The 14,626-nt window shown below is 35.0% G+C and overlaps 1 protein-coding gene across 8 annotated transcripts in view; it reads left to right on the forward strand.

The window, feature by feature from the left end:
- The window catches only part of RBM26 (RNA binding motif protein 26), a 57,954-nt gene extending 45,552 nt beyond the window's left edge, over positions 1 to 12,402 (forward strand). For 5 of the 8 annotated variants that reach the window (XM_075045982.1, XM_075045988.1, XM_075045984.1 and 2 more), the window contains 5 exons: positions 2,055 to 2,264; positions 4,684 to 4,770; positions 5,083 to 5,130; positions 8,714 to 8,827; positions 10,275 to 12,402. In XM_075045982.1, coding sequence (XP_074902083.1) covers positions 2,055 to 2,264; positions 4,684 to 4,770; positions 5,083 to 5,130; positions 8,714 to 8,827; positions 10,275 to 10,364 — 549 coding nt within the window. In that variant the 3' untranslated portion in view covers positions 10,365 to 12,402. Of the gene's footprint in view, positions 1 to 2,054; positions 2,265 to 4,683; positions 4,771 to 5,082; positions 5,131 to 8,348; positions 8,686 to 8,713; positions 8,828 to 10,274 lie in introns of those variants that run through there. The other 3 variants (XM_075045985.1, XM_075045987.1, XM_075045989.1) reach the window with 2 other exon arrangements.
- The last annotated feature ends 2,224 nt before the right edge of the window (positions 12,403 to 14,626 follow it).

Below are 14,626 nucleotides of genomic sequence, written 5' to 3' on the forward strand. Positions count from 1 at the left end.
ATGTATAGAAACACGCTTTTTCTTAAAGTACTTGCTTTTTAAAAAATTGAGAAGGCTGTGCAAGATTCTTCATATCTGTGTCTTATTTTGAGAAATTCTGAATGCTGTGGGTGTTATTCTGTTATATTGCACTGTCTTGCCTATATGATTGTGTAATATGTACTTAAATTGCATGATAATCTTATCTCTTTTTACTGTTAAGCAGGCTGCTGTGTCGCTTAAATCCCTCTTGTCTTAATGAAGTTTGGTCATGTCTTATGTATAACTACATATGAACACAGTGCACATACGTATGGCTAAGTTGCATTAAAATCTTACTTTAAAACTAAGTTGTTACGCAGCTTTGGTAATTGTGAAAATAGGTTTGTTAATAAGCCAAGCCAATTTAAGAGATGACATAAAAGCTTATGTTAACAATATATATTCTGATGGTGAATAATAATTCATTAGTGTACTAAAAACTTATTTATAAATCTTACATTTTAGAAAATATGTGAACTGAATGATATTTAAAATAGCAGTAGAAAAGCACGTGCTCATTCAAGATAAAGTTACACCGCAGTTGAGTGTGCTAATCCTATTCCATCTCTCACTGAGTTTGTATTTTGAGTTGGAAAAGACAATTGTAGCTCTTTCAGGAAAATAATTTTTGCTAGTAAAATGAATATTCTGAAGCTTTTAGAAAATACCAATCAAAGTAGATGGAGAAAACCAGGGTTATTAGTAAAGCACACCAGTATGATTCAAGGAACAGCATGAAATGTATCCCTTGTATAATTTACAAGAGGGATATATGGGGGGGTTGCCTTGATGTTTGTTTGATTCTTCAGTATTCTTACAAATTCTTTAGAAAAACTTTTATTCACACATTGTCTTTGTGACTTTAACTCCCACAATATTCATGTGTTGCTTCTGTGGCTCATAATCTGCTGTTCTGTTCCAGGTGGCCCTGATTTTACTGTGAGAAAACCCAAACAGTATACAGCTTGATTGTTGAGTCAGCATTATCTTTAACTTTCTGGATTATAATCCTTTAACCATTTTAAAATGTTTTTTAAAAAAAAAAAAACAAACCCCAAAACCTGCAGGATTCTATTTACAAAAAAAAAAAAAATTAACTATATACTATTGTAAAATTATGTGAATAATTTAGTGAATAAAGCCTTAACAGATTGATCTCCTCATGGGTGATATCACTGGCATGCATTAAAGTAGTGCTATCAGTCCTTGAGTTGTAAACACTGTAGGATATGTTAAAAACATTGTTATAATGATTTCATTTAACATTTGATTCCTACATCAGATCCATTTGGGTTTGAAAGATTTTTTTTTTTCTTGTTAGAAATGTTAAAATTAAATCCTTGAAAGTACTTTTTTGAAACTTAAAATAGGTTTTTGCAAATTATTTTTTAAATGGCTGTCGGAGATACTGTCATCGGCCTTTTGACTTTTCTTGGAGAGTGCATGCCAGTTCTTTAGAAGGGATACACAGGTATTGTGGGAACGGAAATTAGTGAGTATGTAGAGCCAAATTTTTAGGGATTACTTTGTCCTTGGAGGTGCTCATTAGAGCTTCTGTTTCGTACCACACAATTCTGCGGCCAAAAGCTATTATGCTGCATTAATTCTGGTCAGAATAAAAGTCCTGGCTGGACCTTCAGAGACAAATAAGAGACAAAGATAAAGAGACAAATTAAGTAGGTAGCTACCACATCAAGAAAATTTGTTAATGAAATTTCAAATGTTGTACTGCAGTTCCTTTCTCCTGTGAGGAATTATCCTCACAGATAAGGGCTCTTTTGATATCTGTTTTTAATACCTCTTTTTTTTCCTATTTCCATCCTATTTTTGATCTCTTAATTATTAACAGTATTAGCTTTTTAACGTTATTAACATGTTCACCTTTTGTTATTTTAAGACCTGTAAGCTGCTCTTTCTGAGGTTTGTTTGGGGATGTGTTTTTAGGAAACGTCAGAATATGTGTTTGTTAATTTTGTCTAAATACTTAGATTATGAATTTTAATACATGAATATGTTATGTACAAACATCTTAGGCTGCCAAACGAGGGATTCTTTCTTCAGTTCGTGGTAGAGGGGTTCATGCAAGAGGTCGGGGTGCATCACGTAGCAGAGGTAGAGGAATACGAGGCCGGGGTAGAGGCAGAGGAGTTCCTGTGCATGCAGTTGTGGATCATCGACCTAGGGCATTAGAAATCTCTGCATTTACAGAAAGTGATAGAGAAGATCTTCTTCCTCATTTTGCGGTATGTGGCAATTTCACTTTTCCTGTTCTTTGGGTGACATTCTTGTATTGAATTACTTGTTTTCTCTTGATTCAATTCATGTGGAAATATTATTTAGGAGTGAATCTTTAACATGATATACCTGTTCATGGAAAAAGAAGATGCATCAGGAAAAGGTGAAACAAAGAGAAATTACACTATTGATTCAACTAATTATAACTGTAGCTGCATACCATTTATAAGGGTTGGTTTTTTTCTTAAAAAGAAAGGAAATTGAGAATATCGAGTAAGGACTTAGAATATTTATTTGTTCAGGGTATATGTAAACTTGTTATGAATTTTTAGGTACAGAAAGATAAAATAATTGAAGGGATGGTGAGAACAAAGACTGATTCAGTGCCGAAACTTTCAATACCTGAAGTCTATTTATCTTTATTGAAGTATCTTAACAAGTGCTTAATGAAAATTGTCACGGAAAATTTTCAGTGCTTTTGCCTAACTTCCTGAATTTTAAGAATCAAGACGAGAATTGTGCAACGATATGCAGATCTTGGCAAGGCAGCCAGAGGTTTCTGTCTTTTCATGTCTGTAAGCTTAAGAAGTCAGAGCTCTTTCTACTTTTTTTTTCGGGTTTTAGTCTAAAAAATGATAAATTGATGTACATAATTTTTAGCAAATTTTTATTTGCGAATATAATGAAGTGAGAGATCAACATAAATTTATAAAAACCCTTGTCCTCCTTAAAAAAATGTTATAATAAAAGGAAATTTGTTTATTTTATGGAAAGAATGTTAAGAATATCTGGTGGCATAAATTGTGTGAATCTTCATCTGTCCCCCCCCCCGCCCCCCCGTTTGTTTTTTTTGGTTTGTTTTTGTTTTTTTCAATATTTAATTGCAGTTGTCCTCTCTGAAGGTAGAAGTCCAGGAGGCAGTAAGTCCAGTAGATTCTACTCCAGTCAGTGTACTTAATATTTCCTGTCTGGCAGCCATGCAAGTAGCTTTTCAAAGGACAGAAGTCAACAAGGACCTGGGTCTCCCTTAAAAAAACAACAAAAAAACCAAACCACACCCCCCCCCCCCCCCAAAACCCCAGAAAACAACAACCAAAAAACCACAAACCAAAAAACCAAAACCACGACAAAAAAAACACTACTATTATACTGGGGGTTTTAAGGTGTCATGTTTCCAGGAGCTCTCTCTCTATATGTACATAAATGTACGTGTTCCCCTTAAATAAATGCTCCACATCAGACCTATATGGGGGAACAAAAAGGGAACCATCATACCCATAAGGGGAACAAAATTACTTTCTATAGAGATGTATGATGGACTGAACATTTGAGCAATGGCTTTATAAATTTTTGGTGTAAAACTAAGAACGTATAACTTTAAAACACAGCAATACAACCCACTTGGTCAAGCATAGGCTGTTTCTGAGTCCAGTATCGATGCATATAAGAAAAAACTTATTTTTAATCTACAGTATCATATTCTGATTTAGTCGGCCTTATGAATATCGCTAAAGTAAATTTCGCTGGTCATTTCGTATTTTTCATTTCATTATGTACTTCTCTTACTGACTGCAAAGAGTATAAAAATGAAGACAGAGACTCTGCCGCTGTTAAAAGCTTGCTGTGTAATGTTGGTTTATGGTCATAAATTTGCTCAGAACTTAGTGTTTTCTTGCACTTTGGTTTTATTGTAGGGAGTATTAAACTTACTATCTTTAACAAACAAAAATATTAACAAAAAAACCTTAGTAGTGTCAACAAATACAAGTCTATTCACAGTGTTAGTAGTACAACACTGAGAAAAAATGTTAATTACTTCATTTTACAGGTTGTGCATTTGTTGTTTTAAACTTGCTCCAAATTCCATGGAAATGCACTGAGCTGTATTTCTGTTTCTGTGATATGGTATCACAACTCTCTGTACATCAGCAGTGCACTCCACCTATGCATCACCTACAGTGATGGTGGCATTAAAGGTAGCAATACCATAGAGTCCATTACAGGAATAGATGGGTTAGGTTCTTAAGATGCTGAAATCAAGTTAAGTTTTGAAACTTCTTCTACAGTCCCTGCGTCTAATAAATCTTTGTGGAAGAGTTTCATAGTAGACTAATGGAATCATCCCAAGATTCCTTCTTTCTGATCAGGAGAGAAGTATTGAAGCAGAACAACCTATTTTTCTGTCATAATTTTACTTCATACCTGTATGTTTACAGTCAGGAAATCCAGAAACTACAGTACTTGTGTTTTAGAAATGCAAGTAAAAGTAACTGTATTCCTTACAAAGACAAATGCTCTGATTGTCATTAAAGCTGTGAAAGGTACACTGTTCTAATTTTATATGATTTTTGAGGGCATTTCATTTAGGACAGCATTTTTTAGAGGTGGAGATCTATTTCACTAAGCTTTTTTTTTATTTATTAAAAGCAATATGGTGAAATTGAAGATTGCCAGATAGACGACTCTTCTCTCCATGCAGTGATTACCTTTAAAACAAGAGCAGAAGCTGAAGCTGTGAGTATAACCTTTGTTGAAAATACTCTGCAACATTCAACTACTTTCTAGTTACATTATACTTCTATATTTGATTAAATGTAATGCTGCTAATTATTTTAAAACATTTTAAAACAAGTCTGACACAAAAGTTTAATTCTGTGTTAAATCTATCAGAACAGTGTATTACTGACATACTTAGGAATTGGGGATGTCTATAGCACACTCAAGTACAGGATGTAAGAGAGAAATTAAGAGAAACACTTGGGAATTGATAGCTGGATGTCTTGGTTTATCTTTATTTAATTGACTTCTTTTTTTTCTCACCTGAAGACTTGGTACCTTCACAGTCTTCCTGAAATTTCACTGACATCCTGCAGAGTAAGCCTATATATTTTGTTTGGGATCAGTTTGATTTACCTTTGCCTGAAGACCTGTAATAGTGTAAATGTGATTTGACGTGATGGGATTCTCCCCCCCCCCCATATTTTTTAGAAACTTAGGAAATTACAGAAGTATAGAATTATAGAAGTAACTTTTAGAGACTAAAATCCAGAGTTGACGTATGTTGTAATTTGGCGTGTTTACGTATGGATCATTAAGGCTTTATACGTTTGGCTCAGCGGGCCTCTGTGGTGTAGGCAGTATGTGAACCTGCGCAAAATAATGAACATAGTTGTTCAGCAAATGGTTTTGTTTTCTTTAAAATCCTTGCATCACCGTTGGGAAGGAGTATCCTGATGTTGTGGTTTAACCCCAGCTGGCAACTTAGCACCACGCAGCCACTCACTCGCCTCCCCCGCCAGTGGGATGGGGGAGAGAATCAGAAGGGTAAAAGTGAGAAAACTCATGGGCTGAGATAAAGACAGTTTAACAGGGAAAGCAAAAGCTGCGTGCATAAGCAAAGCGAAACAAGGAATTCATTTGCTGCTTCTCATCAGCAGGCAGGTGTTCAGCCATCTCCAGGAAAGCAGGGCTCCATCATGTGCAATGGTTACTTGGGGAGAGAAGCACCATAACCACCGATGTCCCCCCTTCCTCCTTCTTCCACAGCTTTATATGCTGAGCATGAAATTATATGGTCTGGAATATCTCTTTGGTCAGTTGGGGTCAGCTGTCCCAGCTGTGTCGCCCCCCAACCTCTTGTGCCCCCCGCCCCAGCCTACTCGCTGGTGGGGTGGAGTGAGAAGCAGAAAAGGCCTTGGCTCTGTGTAAGCCCAGCTCAGCAGTAACAAAAACATCCCTGTGTTATCAATTCTGTTTTCAGCACAAATCCAAAACATAGCCCCATACTAGCTACTGTGAAGAAAATTAACTCTATCCCAGCCAAAACCAGCACACCTGAAAATAATAGGTACTCCAGAAAGAATTGATTCACAGAAAGAATTGATATACAACGATATGGTTGTATAGAAAGATTTCATTTTATGTTTATATTTTGCACAAAGTGTCTGTTTTTCCAGAGTTCATCTTGTGGAGTTTACTTGAACACAGTTTTCATAGCTGGCGAGAGCCTTTTCATTTTGTATGCTTTATCTTGAGACACCAGTGACCTGATTGACAAAAATACTGATATTTACAATGCAAATTATGCAAATGGGGACAATAGTTTTGAACACTTACAGTATCATTATGGTTACATATTTTGAGAAACAATTTGAAGCATGTGCCAAATATGTTTTACAGAAACATGGGAATTTTGTTTGTGAAACTCTTAGATACAGCAATGATTAGAACTAACTGTATGGAGATTGTAATTATTCTGTAAAAAAGGAAGTGCAGTTAATAGCACATAGTATGTACTGAGTGATAGGGAAAAACAGTACTGGACAACTGTATAGAAAGAACACTGTTCAACAGTGAACCAAAGTTTTGTGGAGAATAAGAAATACCTGCTCGCAGATAAAAGCTGTCATAATTAGTTTATTCACAAGTGGACTTCATTAAGGTTAGCATTTTAGTTTTGGCGCTTCCTGATTCCTGACATTGAGTACTTCATTTTGCAACTTCACATTCTTTGATATTGTAGTTTACATAAGAATATTGTAAGTATTGAGAGGAACTTCTGCTTCCCTGGAAATAAGAATAGGTCACCTAGAACAATAATCTGTTTTTATGGACTGTCCAAATAAAGTCTTTATTTCTTCCAGGTGGAGTATGGTTCACAACAACGATCTTGACAGTATCTTGCTACAGATACTTGTTTATCAGCAAAATAAGGGTTTTATTGTTATAACTTGTTTTGCCTAAAAATTGGCATGGAGAGTCATTTTGGCCTTAGCTAAATTTCTGTACCCAAAAAGCAAGGAATGGTAGTATTTTGGAACCAAACATAGAAGCGTAGAGGTAGGAAGCACTTGCAAAAGAAGGTAGTGCAGAGAATGAAGAAAGATGTGGGCAGGGAGAGAAGAGAGATATGTTTGGTGGAAAGCTTGAAGTCAACATTATGTACTTTTTTTTTTTATGATGCTTTTCACTGCATTTAAAAAGCAATATGTTTTTCATCAGTCACTCTGAAATAGAATAGGTGGGGTTTTCAAGCTGTATTCAAGGTGAAGTTCAGAATATGCTCTGGAAAGTGGGGATATTCTAGCTGGGTCAGAATTCATGATCGATGTTTGAGATCCACACTCTAGTTAGCATTAAAACTTTTAATTGTTGAATGACTTTGTGTCTAGTTGCACCTTCATTTTTAAATTAAAATTTTATGAAAACTGTGGCTGGTCAAATATAGTAAAATCTGTATTTTCCTTAAGATTTTCTTACATATTAAATATATTTCCACTGGAATTTCTGTGTTTACTACTAAAGCAGACTTTAAGACTGGCAATTGGAGAAGTTGTAGAAGGTAATCATTAAAAACCTCTGTTGAGGCCAATTGTGAAATAAATGCAGCTAATATTTTACCTTCTTAAATGAAAATAGGCCTACGCTTTATGACCATATATGTTGTAGCCTGGAAGGAAGAGGAAGAGGAACATTGTAAAATGTTACATTTTTATGTAGTAGTAATTTCTTCCAAAGATTACAAGTTGTTTCTGGACCTAAATGTCACGTATAAGTACTTTTAAAAATTCTAGTTGTGTGACATTGTGATGAGACCATGGTCAAAAAGCTCCTGAGCTGCATTTTAATAAGTATAGAATCTTTTAAATTTATCATAAATTTATATGTACAGATTTAAAATTTATACCTGGGGACTTTAATATCACACAATTCATGTTCAGATGTCATTGAACATGTAATTGTTTCTGCATTTCACATTATGCTGTGCTTTCAGATTGTACTATATATCTTTTGTGACCATGACGGTTATTTCGGAATGTTGCTAACGCTGATTTATGCTCATTCATGTTACTTTAATTTGAACATACTATTTCCAAAGCAGCCATTTAATGCAGCTGGTACTTAGAAAGGCATCAATATCCTATAAGTTAAAAATTTTTACATTTCAATTACAATGGCTTTACAGGAAGTGGAATGCTTTCCAGTAAGTTGAGTTGTAATCGCAAAGGGGCTTTTTGAGTTGTTTGGTTGTTTTGGGTTTTTTTTTAATATAGTAAATCATTTGTATTTGTGGGATGTCTTTCTTCTTCCAGTAAGTTATGCATTAACAGTTTTGTGTCCAACTTTGAAAGGAGAAGAACCCATCAAGGTAATACTAAAAACCAGCAAGGTTTTGTTTCAGTATGTTACCCACATTACCAAATGATTTATGGTTTTCCAAGCTTATTTTCTTCTGAATATATTTTGATCCTTTTCCTGAAAGGATGTGTGAATTCCATGTGCAGTAAATGATGTTTTGGTTTAACCTATTAACAGTAATTCAGTAAGAACATATTACAACTAGAATTTTCTTTTGAAAAAGCAGGCTGTTGGTTTATTTCTGGCATTTAAGTATTACTGAAGTTAATTTTTCCCCTGACAAAGAAATATGTAACTAAAACGTTTAAACTTGTTTTAGGCTGCAATTCATGGATCTCGTTTTAAAGGACAAGAGTTAAAGCTGGCGTGGAACAAGCCTGTTGCTAGTATGTCAGCTGTTGAAACAGAAGAAGCTGAACCTGATGAAGAAGAAGTAAGTTTGCTTTTTCTTTTTTTCTTTCATTTTTCTTTTTTAAGATGAAATAGTGTAGCTTTTTCAAAAGAAAATGGTCTGTTGATTCATAGGTCTATTTTTTAATCTAACTCATGTTTTGTTATCAGAACGTGTATTTATCTATAAATACATTTCTTGTTTTCTAGGCTGTCGAAAGTCCACATACTTTACTTTTCCTTGCAGAAACGTTTCATTTCTTACAGAACAAAAAACTTTATAGGATATATCTAGAAAATGGAAGGGGTCATATACTGTTGTATTTTAGCCTGCTGGACATCTAGACCAGCAGACCTGGACCAGGGGAAGAGGCTAATTCCTCAGAAAGCTTCTGTGGTTTAGTCTGGCTTAGAGTATCCAAGCATACATTGACAGACAGGTCAGGTGTCGACAGAGCTGGTTTTTAAAATGCACTTTCCATAGGCAAAAGTAATGAAGGTAGTAGTTTCTCCCGTTGTAAAAGAGCCTAGTGGAAATAGAGAAGGCTTAGTTACAGGCTTTCTTCAGCCTACAGCTTCACATCTCTCCAGAAGGCTCCCTAACTTCACCAGTCAATCTTCACACCTCCCTGTTGAATTTGGAAATTCTGTAGCAAAAAACTACAGTTACTGGGATGAGAAGAAAATAAGCAAGGAAGACCATAACTTGTGTCTAACAGCTGGGAGATTTTGCTAGGGAAGGATATCCTTGTCCAGAAATTGCTGTGATAGGTGCAATTGTTAAAAAAGTTCTGAGATGGGATAGTTTATATATACGCCCCTGCCTATATGTAGATAAAAATTAAAACAACTCACTGTTTATCTTTCTTTTTTAACTTTGCCTCTCTGAAGCCTATAACTGTTGACCTGAAATGTTCAGAGGGTTGTGAAGTCTATGAAATTACTATGTTGTTACTGAAACAAATTGAAAATACATTAATATATTTTGTCTAAATTTCTGTAAATACCTGTCTCCCTGTCCTGATCTTTTAAACCTTTATATTGGTTTTAAGCTTGATTAAGCTGTCAAAATCAAAATGTCTCAGGTTCAACCTTTTTGATACTCAGGCACAGGTGGATTAAGCTCTTGGATGAAAACAGGCATGGTTACTCTGAATGTGCAAAAACTAACATCAGTTTTCAGTATAGCGTCATGGGAACATTGCAGCTTGGGCGTGAATGTTATGCTGAAGAATCAGAAGAGCTATTTAAGTATGAGGTGCATATGTTCTGGTCATTTTGAAGTCCACTGAAAAGAAAAAAAAAATGTTTCATTTGCCATTTATTAATATAATACATATGCATGCAGTATACTTCTTTGAAAGCATTACTGTTTACCTATTAAAAAATAAATTGTTCTTTATTAAATCACAAGTTTGAGAGATCTGTATTTTGCCTTTTGATCTTTAAAATTTTCTGATGTAACAAAGTATCATGGTTTTTTCTTGAAGTTTCAGGAAGAATCTTTGGTGGATGACTCGCTGCTTCAAGATGATGATGAAGAGGAGGAGGATAACGAATCTCGTTCATGGAGAAGATGATTCAACTAATCAATGACAATGCTAGAACTGCACCTGTGTTGCATTAGTATTACCTAATGTACTTCTGCATCTTTGTATTAAAAGGGGTTTTGTGATGAAGTTGGATTCAGATATAGACTAAAAAGCAGCTGGTCAGTTATACGTTTTGAGAGATTGATGTTTGAGTTACATTTCAGTAAATGATTGCTAAAGACATCATACTAGGAACATATGCAATGTTTTTATTACATAGTTCTACAGAAAGTTACAGAATTCTTTGGGTTCTTTGTAATTTACCGAATTGGTCAAACACAAATGACCAAAAGTTGTTATAACATAGATAATTTTTGTTCTATTCCAGATACGGAATGAAAATTTGCATTTAAAATCTTTGTGAATGTTTTCAGAAATGGATAGATAACAGTACTAAACCGAAGTCTCTAAAGTTATGTATTCATAATATTGCATAGTAGTATGCTTAGGCTTTACTATGTACTAGCCTTTTGTTGGATTTGTGTACGTATTTTACCTATGGGTTTTAATGATAAAGTGTATGACTGCTTTGCATATAAGTCCTTATGACTTTAAGATGTTAAAAAAATAAAGAAATGGAATGGTCTTCAAAAAAAAAAAAAAAAAAAAAGCAATAACCAAAAAAGCTAAGGCAATGGTCCTTCATAATGAAAAAAAAAAAAGAAAGAAAGAAAAAAAAAAAGAAAAGAACAAAGACCATTCCAAATGGCAACCCCCACCCCCATATTCACAAAAGGAGCTCTAATCACTATCACTTAATGCTAAAAGAGTATTGAATATAAAAAAAATCTCAACATAATGATGTTTCATTTACATTAACACACCAGTGTACTCTGTTGCATAAAAGCTTTTGGATGTCTTCTGAATTTTAAACTGATTTAAGTCAAACGGTAAATAGAGTAATATTCCAATAATAAGGTATTTATTCTGTATCCATGCACTGTGCAACTGTAGAAGAAAATTTGATCCCACAAAAATACATACAGTACTGAAACGTAATTTAGAAAAATACATTAAGAGAAGTGGAATATTTGGTAGGTATTATTCTAAAAAATTTGACTACTCACACTAAATCATCTTTTTTATTCCTGTACTTCTATGATTACGTTTTTCCATTTCAAAAGTAACACTCAGCAGATAATAAGTTCACACTATAGTGTATATTCACCCTTTAAAAATGTACATACATGAAATGTTAGTATACTCCACAGAAGTACTTCATTGGCTCTTTCTAATGGGGTGTTCTGTTACCTGAGGTCTGAAGTTTCCCCTCTTAGGAAGGGGAACTGCCTAGTCCTTTACTACAAAGGACCTCTCTCACCAGCAAGACTTGTTTTTATTTCCATTTAGTGGCATTCTGCTGGTCTGTTTTCAAAAGAAAATTCATTCATAAATTATTAGAGTTGTGGGTTTTACTTTTTTGGGGTTTTGGTTTTGTTGTGGTTTTTTTTCCCCCATCAACTCATTAATGAGTGCAGCATAAAACCACCATCTCATTTATCAGATAGATGCAGGGGATAGTACTTCAGTTAACAGTATATTTTCTTTAGTCTGTGTTTTTGTCTTTTGGGGGGGGAGGTGGGGGAGAACTGCTATAAAGCATGTCTCTGCCTTTTTTTTTTTTTTTTTTTTTTTTTTAATTTCAAGATAGGAATGGAGGAAAGTAGGAGGTAGTAGTATCCCAGAGAGAAGAGCTCCAGCTGTAGGATTTTTGTTCTGTGCTTTTCAATTATTTGAGGGGTTTTTGAGACCTGGATCCTGTTTTGGGGTTTTTTTGTTGGTGGTTGTTTGGTTGGTTTTGGTTTGGGTTTTTTTTCCCCTGTGTCCCTGTGTGTATCTATATCTTGTTGCAAAAATATGCACTTAAAATTTTTGTATAGTCTTAGTTTCACATTGAAATTTCACAACTGACTGCCATGCTTGTTACAGTAAGTTCTAAATCTTGCCATAAGGAATTGTATTTGGGAAATTGATTTCCTTTTACACTGAATGTCAGGCAAAATAAAATATTTTAAGAACCTTTTTATCCAGTGCTCTGAATGAGCTGTTCTAGTTCACCGAATTAAATACAAGCTTTCCTACTTTTCTTTTTTCAATAATTTAGTACATCTGAAGGGTGCCAGATTGACAGTCTGGGAGGTGGAAGTTTTTTGTGTGTTGGCTTACAGAACAGGTACAGCACAGGAAAGGACTGTGCATGCTGCCTTAAGGTGGTTGTGTGGCATGCTCAAACCTGCCTTTTCACTGCAGTCAATCTGCAGTGCTCATGACAGTCTGCAGTCACTGCAAAACTAATGACAACTTACTAGCGTGTTCTTTACATGGATGCTTCTTATGAATCATCTGAAATTACTGTATCACATAATTTTAAAATTGGTATTCCAAGTTTGCCTGCTTGTTTTGAATTCAGCCCGGTAATGGATCCGTGCATGATTCATATCTTAATACATGTTTGCACCCTGGTCTGCCTGTAAGGGGATGAAACCTTTTGAACTTCTTTTTACCACCTTCCTCCTGCAAACTTCCATCAATGAAAGGTGTCGGGGGGAATTCTTACTGGCATGTGTTTTGTCCCTTGCTGTTACATTCTGAACTCTGAATGGTTGAAAACCACCTGGATCAGAATGGCTTGATTGCTCTCTCTTTAAGAAACAAACACAAATGTTTGTTTCAGTCAAAACTAATCTGTGATTGTATGCTATTCAGCATAAGTCATTCAGGGTAAGAGAACGGTGTCCTGGCTGCAATCTAAATGGATTCTGTACATATTTCAGTCATTACCAAATTACTTTCTTGATTTGATTTCTTTTTGGCTTGCTCTGTCCCTGTATTCCTTGTCTAGCTCTGCTGTCCCCTTCCTTTTTTTTTTGCTACTATCTTAGTCAACTCTTGTCATTTCAGTTCAGTCACATCCTTACTAGCATAGACTTCAGTGAAATCTGTTGTCACCTGAAGCAGCATCCTTCCTTTTTTGAATCAACAAACCAAGCATCCTGCTGACTCATTCCCTTATTTAGTTCATCCTTCTGAATGCATTCCCAAGTACGCCTCCACTGTGATTAGCTAAATCATTGTTTGTTTTAACAGTTCTGCAAATGGGTTTTCCTAGTCTGAAACACCGAGAGCAGGGTTACCTTGGTTTTCCCCAGACAGCTTTTCAAAATTTCTGTGGAAAAAAAGGTATACATTTAAGAAGGTATTTTCTTTTCTGGCTAGGTGCTAAAGGGCTTGAGCAAGATGTGATCTGACATGTAGTTCAATGACAATATTGTAGTAAACCACATTTGGTTGAGCTACAAAAAAATGTAAATAATGGGATTCAGTATTTCAGACTATATTACAGTTTGTCTACAAAACAATAAAGTAACAAGTAAACCTCTTTCAAACATTACTTATGGCCAGTGCCATTCATATTTTTTCTTCTCTTAAAACTCACTTATTTCAAATCAGAAAAGTCATAGAAGAAATACAAGTTAGTTATTAGTGAAAGACAAAGGTATAGTACTTAGTTTACAAACAAGTGTAAGCAGGTCTATTTCTTAACTAGAAAAAGCACCTGTTGAAAAGTATTGGTGTAACTTCAAGCATTTAAAATAGGTTTCTGTTCTAAACCACAGTCTGAAAACAGTCTCTATTCCTTAACTAGAAAAGGAGTCAAAAATGATTATCCAGGTAACTTGGGTATCTGAGAACAGCGTAGCATGACTGTACCTGATTTAAAACATCTGATTTTGTTGTTGACCATCTACTCTGAAGAGGTCTTCAGAGGGACTAAGCTTAGTATTCTTGTCAGCCCTTAGATAACTTCTAAAAACTGTACATTTATTTGAGGGTGTTTTAGATGGAATGCACAATTTGTAATTGTCAGTTGTCGCATGAGCATAAAAGAGATGCACAAGAAATTGGTTTTGACTCAAGGAAGTGATTCTGCATGTTCCCTGTGTTTTTTTAACTAATCCCTGAACTAGTAGGTCTCACCAAAAACAGATGGGGAGGAGCAGGGGATTTTTTTTTTCTTCCACAAGGCATACACTACTGTTGTACCACTGCACAAAGTAACATAAAGGGGCAGAGACCTTCAATGAAGCACCTCATTTACTGTAATTCATCACTGTCTTCATGTTGCAACTAAAGATGTAGTCAGATTTAATCCTATATCGCTTACCTTTTATTACAATTAGCAGATTAAGTTACAATTAACAAGATTAGAACAACTGTAACAAATAGCAGAAATTTGAGGGGTTCGTGGG

Source organism: Buteo buteo, chromosome 14, assembly GCF_964188355.1.
Source record: "Buteo buteo chromosome 14, bButBut1.hap1.1, whole genome shotgun sequence".
Lineage (NCBI taxonomy): Eukaryota > Metazoa > Chordata > Aves > Accipitriformes > Accipitridae > Buteo > Buteo buteo.